Below are 10,000 nucleotides of genomic sequence, written 5' to 3'. Positions count from 1 at the left end.
CTAACCAAACCCTCTTTGTACTTTCCTGTACAGGTATTTATATATGTACTATAAAAAAGACATCCTTTAGCTTCAAAACATCACAATATTCTTTCAGAAAAAGAAAAGAAAGATGACCCACACACTCACAGTCGCAGGCAATCTCACATGTAGACACAAACAGAAAAGTGGTCTCCAGACCCATATTTGAGATCAAATAAATACGTGGCTCATGTTGTGAGGGAAAGGAAAAAAGAGGGCAAACATAGAGAGTATTAAAAGCACAATCAAAACAAGGTGGAGGAGGGAAATGAAGGGACAGAGGGAGCAAAGAGAGGACAGAAAACCTGACCGAACAGGAGAAGGCCTTCATCGAGCAGCTCTATCCTTAAATCCATCACATGGAAGACAAACACAGATAATCATAGTGACATTTTTAACAACTCTACAACTAGACGATGCAACTAAATTATGCAAACCTCAACAATAATGATAGGACAACAACATGGTGACAAAATGAAAAATATTGTCCGCTTCCTTCACTTACAAATATTAAAACAAATACACCATGGCTTATTTTAGTTTGATTGAAATTAGCATTGGAAGTATCGCTCTAAAAAAAACAGACAAAACTGAGAAGATGTCTGAATAACATTCAAATCTTTAGGCAGAGGAGCACAACTTCTGGGATGTGAGGTTTCTCTGTTTCAGTTGTTCTCACTAAAATCACAACGATTTTATTTTCCTTTTTAAATTAGTTTTCTGTCTTTTATCAAATTCTTGATAACGCCCTAATAATTCATCCAACATGTCGGCACACTGCTTTAATGACGGACCTTCATTATTACCTTCTGAGTCTACTAATGTCTGGCTGAGGTTTAAATTAACATTTTCTTCCCTTTTTTTATCATTCACTAATTTCCAGGCCAGATCCCGTCAGACAGGAGAAACACATATTTCCTGTTAATCAGATATCTTGGATTTACTATAACAGCACTTGATTCTAGCTAGGTTTTCTGTCTAGTTAAGAATCTAAATGTACTTTCAATTTATTTGTATTATGTTATCAACCTAAATGATGAACACTTGACACTTCACTGTATGTATGGCAAGAAAAGACAAATAATGTAGGAGCTGTGGGATAAGACTGTATGAGAAATTGATGTCTCAAATAAGGGGGTTTGGCAAAGTTAACATAATTATAAATGAATTAAGACTGTTGAACCACACACACACACTGCAGGGCTGAGGAAGCAGTGAGTTCACCACAAATTAATACATACTTTTCTCCTACTTGCACACTGGTTATTTAAGACATAGCTGTATAGTCCTGCACTGCAAAAAAAGTCCTTCTTAGTTTATATCAAAATATGTATTACAAAATATGAAAATTCATATTTAATCTTTACCTCTTAGGAAGTGTAAAAGGGCATGCGAATATTGTGAACTATGGTGTACTTTTAAATAAAGCTGCACTTAAAAAATGAAAAGAAATGAAGGGCAGATTTTAAATAAAGTGAACCTAAGTGGAAGATGTTTTAAAAAGTTTGATTTTAAGACTCATTGAAGATTTAGATTAGATTTTTTGCAGCGCAGCATTTAAGACACACCATTGGATAATGTTCTCACTCAAGCCGTCAATCACACGAGATACAGTAAGTGGGGTAACAAAACAAAACACAATCTGATTGGCTGTTCTGAAGAATACAAAAAACACAGCAAACCAAAAGAAAGAAAACACATGTGTATTTATGCATTAAGACAAACATTTGAGAAGGCAACTATCACAATAAACAAAGGGAAAATGGCAGCAGTCTTTAAGACATGTTCCCCCTCTCAAGGTGCCGGGGAGATGTCTGACTTTAAAACAGCGCTGATGGATGACTCTGGCAGAGTTGTTGGGTAAAATCCTCAACAGTGAAGATGCAGTCGGCACCCTGTTATCACAAACGTTTGCACTTTCTTATGGCCTCTTCACAGTCCAATCTATTCTGACTAAGATCTCTAGCAAATCTAATATCTCTATGACACCTCGCATGGTGGGCGCTTCTATTTAGTTGGTTAAGTGGCTGAATTGTATTTCTCTCTGTTGGCTGAAAAACTGATTTTCTCTTTCTAGAAAAGGCAGTAGTGCAAGCGAGCTCAAAGCAAACATGGGGGTTTCTTGAAAAGCTAAACTTGCAGCATCAGTCGTCTCAATCCTTCAGGTGAAATGCTGAGGAAGGACTCGCTGTCTGTGTTTGTGCTGAAAGAGTGAGTGTGGATTTGGCATAAAAAAAGAAGAAAGTGTGTGTCTGGTTTGGCTTGTCTGTGTCGGCTGGATTTGATCCTGAATCCTTCAGTCTCTTCATCATCATCACCATCAAGTCAGGTTTTCTTCACATTATATTCCTTCATCAATGACCAAACTTCATAAATAGAAAATCCCTCATGTGAGAAACAGCTAGAAGAGGATTATCACACATTAACTGTTGCACGAAAAGAAAACAAATCACTCAAGAGAAGAAGTGATTCTCTCCAAAATAAATACACTTCCTGTGTCCGTGGAGAGTCATAATGTAGGCGTGGCCGTTCTCCTATAAAAGCATCAAGGTGTACAAAGTCTAAACAACTTATTTTCTTTGCAAAAGTCTTTGTTTGTTTTGTTCTTCATCTGTTTTTTCTTGCAGTTGTTTTTGTGTTAGAAAGGGCCTGAGTTGGGTTTGTTCCTTCTGATCGGGACAGCTGCTTCCATCCCCGACCGGAGTCTGACTCGCACAGAAATCCTCCGCCAGGATCAGTGTGCTTGGTTCATCTCGCATGGTTACAAACACACACGCATACACGCATACACACAAACACACACACAGTCATGCACTCACACCTTTACATGGGTGGGACGATCATTCCGGGATTGCTGTTGGGTGGAAAAAGAAACAGAGAGAGAGAAGGGGGGGGGAGAAGAGAAAACAACTTTAAAAACACAGCCAAATATTTCTCATCATAAAACATTCCCTTGTAAATACATCAATATGTTTTCCCAGCTGTGCAGCTGTGTGACTGCAGCGACATTTTAAACATCAATAGAAGAATAAATCAGTAAAATTGAGCGGGACACATCACATAAGTTGGAACAGTTGGTGTATTTTACTGTATGTTTGTGTGTGTGCACGACAGATTGCATCATGGCGAGCGTTGTATTAAAACCCAAGGGATGGGTGTCAACATGTGAGAGCCAGAGCCCAGCCCAAAGTCACACACACACACACACGAGTAAAAAACTTCATAGAATTAATATATTTTAATAATGAATCGGACAAAAATCTACAATCTTTTTTCCCCTTTTTGTTTTTGTCTCAGGTGCTCACACACACATCCACACACACCATAGGAGACAGGTATACTGCCAGCATAAACTGTCAAGAGAGTGGAACAGCTGTCATTGTAGATCGCTCCCCAGTAAGCTGCCAGTGTGTGATCACCGAGTGTGTGTGACAGAGGAAAGTGTGTGTATATAGCTGTAAGTGGGGAGTGTTTATTTCAGTTGTGCTTTGAGGCTGAGCATTGAGTTCCCACACCCCCGCACAGGCTCATTCTCACACACACACACACAAACACACACACACACATGAGCAAACGCAAATGCACACACAGCTAAACAATGGCTGCGATTTGGAGATATACATTTCTTGTGCCAAATGTCTTCTCTTTTGTCTCTGTAAATATCTAACTTCCTGAGTTTTTCCTCAGCCAATAGGAAGACAAGGTTGAGTTACTAGGCAACAGATCTGTACTGTGTGATGAGATGTATGAGATGGCAAAGTGAAGGGGGAAAGAGGATGAAGACGAGATGATGACACAAAAGGAAGATGGAGGGAGACAAACAAGATCGACAAGAAAGTATGACATGGAAGAAAAGGTTGGGGTGAGAAATCAGGAGAGTTAGTCATTGACAGATAAGAGATGTGCAACAGGCGAATATTCATTACTTTATTGAAATATGTAAGTTTACAAAAAGTTGCGAATGCAATTATTCAACATGAGCTGAAGGAAGAGAGGGACATACTTCAGGTGAAGGCCAGGCCTTGTAGAGAGTTGGCTGTTGAGTACTTGCTAGAGTCCACAAATGTTTGATCTGTTAGAGGGAGGAGAGAGAGGAAGATAGGGGGCAGAGAAATAACAGAGGAAGGGCAGATCAGAGGAATCAAAAAGGAGGGACAAAGGGAGAGACAGGACAAAATATGAATTCAAAAGTTTAAGCAGTTCAGAAAGCAGACGTGATATATTTGTCCTTGCAAGAAACACATATGTCTAAATTGTAATCAGAGATTTAACAATGTTAATGTTACACCTTAAGAGGGTATGATGTTTCTATAAGCTAAGCTAGTAGCACCTAGCACGTTAGCATTTGTCACTTAACAATAAATACAGCTGAGACTGATGTGATTGTCATTAGTTTTGCAAGTGTTTGTTCATAAACCAACCCACTGGACAGGCTTCAATAGGCTAGATGAAAGGGATCACTAAAGTCATTACAACTCATCCTGAAGGGAAACAAAATGATTTGTAAAACTCATGGTAATCCAATCATCAGCTGTTAAGACATTTCACTAAAACATGTGAATCTCAAGGTGAGGAAAAGCCAGAGGATCACCAAAGTCATTGTGATTCACCCTTAAGGGACCATTATTGTCTAACCAAAATGTCAGAACAATCCAAAGAATGGTTGTTGAGATATTTCAGCATCACCAAAGTGCAGGAGGGATGTGAAGCTCAACAGGGACTCAGAGAATCTCCCGGGGAAGTCCTCCCGCTGAGCATCCTCTCACTGACTCATTGGCTGCTGTCATGGTGAATTACCTTGGAGCCCGTTGCCGTTGGTGCAGGAGGGCGGGGGGGAAGAGGAGGGCCGGACCACTGGAGCGAAAGCCGACTTCTGCTTAACGGCCGCCGACACCATGTTGGCCGGGGAGAAGGAGAAGATGCCAGAAGAGGAGGAGCAGTTGGAGGGGAGAGAGGTGGAGGAGGCCATAGTGGGACTGGATGGGACAACTGGGGGGGTGGTGATTATTTATTTTAGGGGAGAGGGGAGGAAAAAGGAGAAAGAGAGGAGGAGGGAGGTGGGATGAAGAAGAAAAGGGTGGATTAAGGATGAGGGTGAGAATAAAGGAAAGAGACAGATTATGGTTAGATTGAACATGATGATCCATTAAATTGTTTCATCAATCACATTCAACATGATACATGTTTTTTAAATGTTATGACAAAGATATTGAAATTAGTAGGGCAGGGTATCGCTACTAGATACCTAAGGTATGAACCAAATAAACCAGTACAAAATAGTATCGAAAGATTTCCCATCAAACGATACCTGCATTCAATCGTTTCCCAAAAGTGTATCTGTTTTTATGTTTCTTCTCACACTTCTAACAGACTGTGGTGAAGTCGAGCGAGGTTCAGTGCACCAACTTGAAAAAATATATCTCAATTACATGTTTATGGTACAAACAAAAATATAAATGAATAAAATGCATGAGAATTATTTCAGGACTCGTTGGGAATACAAGTGAAGAACATCATTTGGATGGGAAGGAGAGGTGGGAGCATTTGTATGCGTAAATTCACATGAAAGGTGTCGAATAACCAAGGAACAAAGGTTTTGATTGAAATACTTCTTCAACAGTTTTGGTATCACAGTAAGGTGATATCGGCACTGGGATTGGTAGTCAACAATACTCAGGTCTAGAAATTAGCTTTAGATATGCCTTTTTGGATTTTGGAGAAAATCATTTGTGGACAAAATAGACAGTTTGGGGCTGTTGCCATGTCCATAAAAAAATGGTTTTCAGACTTCGGTATGGAAGAACAAGACTGGCCTGCACAAGATCCTGAAATAAAACCATTTGGGATGAATTTAAACAACCAAAATGCTTCCCAGAAGACGTGGATGCTGTTACAGCAATATATTGAAGCCCATTGTTTAGGAATGAGATGTTTATAATTTGCATGTAAACGTGAAGGTCCCACTGAAGTGTTCTCTTCCAAAGTGAAATCCTCATTTCCCGGCATCATCACCAGTTAGAAACACATCACATCAACCCCCCCCCCCCCCCCTTCTTCTCCCTCTTTCTCTGCTTTCTGCAAAATGGAAAAGAGATGCAATTAACCAACAGAGAGAAAAGAGGTGTGGCTGTCAGATGAAAGGTAGCGAGGGAAGGAAAGAAGGAGGCGATGGACGGAGGACAAAATGGAGTTGATGATTGTTTTTGAAGACACAGAGACAGTAAGCCCCATGGGGAAATCTCCTCTCGGCAGATCTGAGACTTTCACTTCCTGTCCACAGACATGTGTAGGTACACGACGTAAGATCTGCATGCATGTATGCAGTGTTCAGCATCTGTAATTAAACTGGTAGCTCTGAAACTGAAGTAGCTTGGTGGCAGCTAAAAGTACTCTATATTAAGTAACTTCACAACTGTATGGATCAAGTTCCACCACAGTGAAGTAGCTAATGGCTTGTAAAACATTTGTTTCTCGCCAGGTTTAGTTTGTGACAGAGAGTTTGAGTATCCGAAAGAGGTGTTAATGCACGTGTGAACTTACTAGCATAAGGCGAGTTGGCTGCAGAGCCGTTGAGGAAAGTGGGCGATCCTCCCAGGTTGGTCATGCCGGTGTTGTTGGTGTAGCCGTTCATGGAGCTGGTGACAGAAGTGTAACTGGTCTGCTGAGGCGTGGAGCTGGGAACGTAACCGTGAGGAGACACACTACTGCTGCTGCGCACAAAACCTGCACAAAGAGTTAAGGAGAGGAAGAAGAACGTGTGGTGATTAGACAGTAAAGTGGCATAAACACAGATTACTCGTGTGGTTTCCTGGGTCTGGTATTTATCCGTTCCTGTTTTTTGATCTGGAAAGCACTGGCACCAGAATTTTAGTTTGCTTCTTTCACATTTCTACTTAAAAACACATGCATACAAACACATTTTCTGTTAGTCCTCTCTCATTACAACAGAATAGATAAGTGTTATCAGATCCTGTCAACACTTTTAACCCTTTAATGGGCATTTAAAATGGTGGAAAATGTATCGATTGCTATTTTCTACATTACACCCATAGCATAGTGTTATCACACCCATATCGCACATTAATAGACCCCTATTTTACACCATTATTACACCCGTATTACACCCATATTACTCTGTTATTACACCATATGTGACACCATTATTTCACCCATGTTGCACTGTTATTAGACACATATAATACCCATGTAACACCAATATTAGACTGTTATTAGGCCGATGTAACACTCATGTAAAAAGCAATATTCCACCCCTATCACACCCATATTACAGCAATATTAACCTACACTGTAATTACACTGTAATTAGACCAATTTTACACATGGACACAGCCTGTCAAATAAATGTATCCCCCAGGATACAGAAACCATTTAAGAGTTAAGTTCTCACCCTGATTACCCTGTGAGGGTTCAGCGACGTTGACGGACAGCTGCCCGGTGAAGGAGTTGACCCCCATCATGCCGCTGTGTGTGGAGCCGGAGAGCTGGCTGTGTCCTCGGGGAACGCTGTATAGAGCTTCTGCAATGTCCGCCGCACGCTTCAGGATGATCTCCTTCAGGAGCAGGAAAAGCACAAAGGAATGATTACCACAAACGTAGCGACTGAGATAACACTCATTCTATTTGTTGCATCTTTGTGGATGTGTTTGTGTGTGTGTTCATTACCTGGTTATTATGGGGTAAACCATAAAGGGCTTCTACCAGGTCAGCTGCTCTCTTTAAAATAACCTCCTGAGGGAGAGAGAAAAAGGAGGCCAGTTTAAATGCAGAAAACATCTGGAATGTAGCCTTCTTGGAAAAACATCAACATTCAGCAGTCAATAACATTTTTAGATCTATGTGAAGACATAAAAGAAGACGTACAATCAAAAAACACACGTGCAAACTTTCACCCTCCTTCCTCCTCCCAACACACCATCACACAACATCCACTTCACCATCTATTCATGATAAACAAATTGCTCCTCACACTTTTAAAGGTAGATTATCTGCTGTCAAGTCGAGTGCTTTTATGCATCTTATTTCTGTGTTTCTAAATGACAGGCATTTAGAATATACTCCAAAGTAAATCCAAAGTGCTCTGTAGGCTCTTCTGCTGTGCATTGCTGTTCACCACGGTGATACACTGTGAGGAGGTTTGGAGTGACAGTCATTCAATGGGCTTAAAAAAAAAAAGTATTTTAGCCTGTATTTGACTCTGAGGTCACACATTCTTATTCACGTTAATATGATACATTCTTGCTAAATGTGAAGTTTCAATATCCTCCTCTTCATCTTCCCCCGGTCCATTTTCACCTTTTCCTCCAACACTCCTTTCTTCCCGCTTTGCCTCCCTATAGGGAATTGTCTTTCTCATTTTCCCCACCCACTAAACCTTTTACAATTCTCTCTATTTCTCAGTCTCTTTATTGTTTCTCCTCTCTTCCTCACCCGCCCGCACTCTCCGTCTCCACCCCAGGGTCTAAGGTGTCTTGTTTAACCGTTAATGTGTTGTCGTTTCCACAGCGTGAGGCCGCCTGGCGACAGAGGGAAAATTACTCTGTGCTTCACAGTATTAACCCACACTCTGTTACACACACAGACACACACACACACACACACACACACACACACACACACACACACACACACACACACACACACACACACACACACACACACACACACACACACACATATATTTGGCTGTACTGCATGTGTGCTCCTTTGAATTTGCGCCTGGTAGAACATACTGCATCTCTATCAGTGTGTGTGTGTGTGTGTGTGTGTGTGTGTGTGTGTGTGTGTGTGTGTGTGTGATGATATGAGAGGTTACAGAACCAGTCAGCAGTTTTAGTGTGCCTGTCTATGGTGCTAAATTCAATCTTTTACACATTATTATGGCCAGGCTGGCTCTCAGTTAACCTCTGATTATTAGACTGGTGAGCTGAGCAGCTGAAAGACACACACACACACACAAACACACAAACACACACACACACACACACACACACCACACACACACACACACACACACACACACACACACACACACACACACACACACACACACACACACACACACACACACACACACACGCACGACCACACGTAGACCCCCACGCACACACGCACACACTCTGTGAAACCTGATCCTAAATGTTCGAGCGGTTCCAGTAAGGCAGTAGCTGATAAACGGGAAGGGAAGATGATCCTCTGGTAACATCATCATTATCAGGTCTGCAGGCTTCTGCTACTAAATCACTCAAAGCCTCTCACTGCTGAGATCGATGCACTTTGAATACTTTGCCTGTTTACGTCTTTTCATATTTAGACGCACAGCTACTCAAATCGCCTAATTAATCTCTCCTAGGTTGCGTCTTTAAATAAGAAAGCATTGTTCGTCGGATTACCTCTTGCTCAATTCAAATGAGTATTGCTTCCAGCTGCATTGTGTTTGTATGAATTTGAACGAGTGTTCATCCTGTGGGCATAATTTTTGTCTCGAAAAGATTGAAAAGTCTAAAATAATCCGGCTTTGATGTCCCGAGGGCCTCGACTTTTGTCAACAGGATCGCTCACAGCAACAATGAAAATACATCTAATAGCAGCTACAAAAACATTGAATTGGGGACTTAAAGGTCCCATGTCTACTGATCATAATTCCATTGTTGAGGTCTACTAGAATAGATTTCCTTTGTTCAATGTTCCAAAATCACATTGGTTTCTCATACAGCATCTCTGTATAGTATTCACTCTCTGTCCTAAACGGCTTGTTGGAGCTCCTGCCCCCCCCCCCCCTCTCTGTGAGCCCAATGTGCTCTGATTGGTCAGCTCGCCCACTCTGTTCTGATGAGTCCACCACCGTTACAGCGGAACATCAGTGATTATGTGTTACAGTGGTGTTAGCAACCAGAAAATGACACCAGTAATGACAAACAGATGAGAATACTGCGTGGGGTCTGGGTGCCGTGTTGGCTAG

The 10,000-nt window shown here is 41.3% G+C and overlaps 1 protein-coding gene across 1 annotated transcript in view; it reads right to left on the bottom strand.

Moving 5' to 3' along the window:
* LOC117540198 (transcription factor COE1-A-like) overlaps positions 1 to 10,000 on the bottom strand; it is a 44,460-nt gene that overhangs the window by 242 nt on the left and 34,218 nt on the right. Inside the window, exons 12-17 of the mRNA XM_034206752.1 lie at positions 7,705 to 7,770; positions 7,430 to 7,592; positions 6,562 to 6,744; positions 4,819 to 5,010; positions 4,025 to 4,093; positions 1 to 2,875 (exon numbers count right to left, since the gene is read on the bottom strand). The exon at positions 1 to 2,875 is cut by the window's left edge and continues 242 nt beyond it. Coding sequence (XP_034062643.1) covers positions 4,026 to 4,093; positions 4,819 to 5,010; positions 6,562 to 6,744; positions 7,430 to 7,592; positions 7,705 to 7,770 — 672 coding nt within the window. The 3' untranslated portion in view covers positions 1 to 2,875; position 4,025. The remainder of the gene's footprint in view (positions 2,876 to 4,024; positions 4,094 to 4,818; positions 5,011 to 6,561; positions 6,745 to 7,429; positions 7,593 to 7,704; positions 7,771 to 10,000) is intronic.

This window comes from Gymnodraco acuticeps, unplaced genomic scaffold (assembly GCF_902827175.1).
Source record: "Gymnodraco acuticeps unplaced genomic scaffold, fGymAcu1.1, whole genome shotgun sequence".
Classification (NCBI taxonomy): Eukaryota; Metazoa; Chordata; class Actinopteri; order Perciformes; family Bathydraconidae; genus Gymnodraco; species Gymnodraco acuticeps.
The sequence above is the reverse complement of the archived record's forward strand: the minus strand, read 5'-3'. Positions and strand labels throughout refer to the sequence as shown.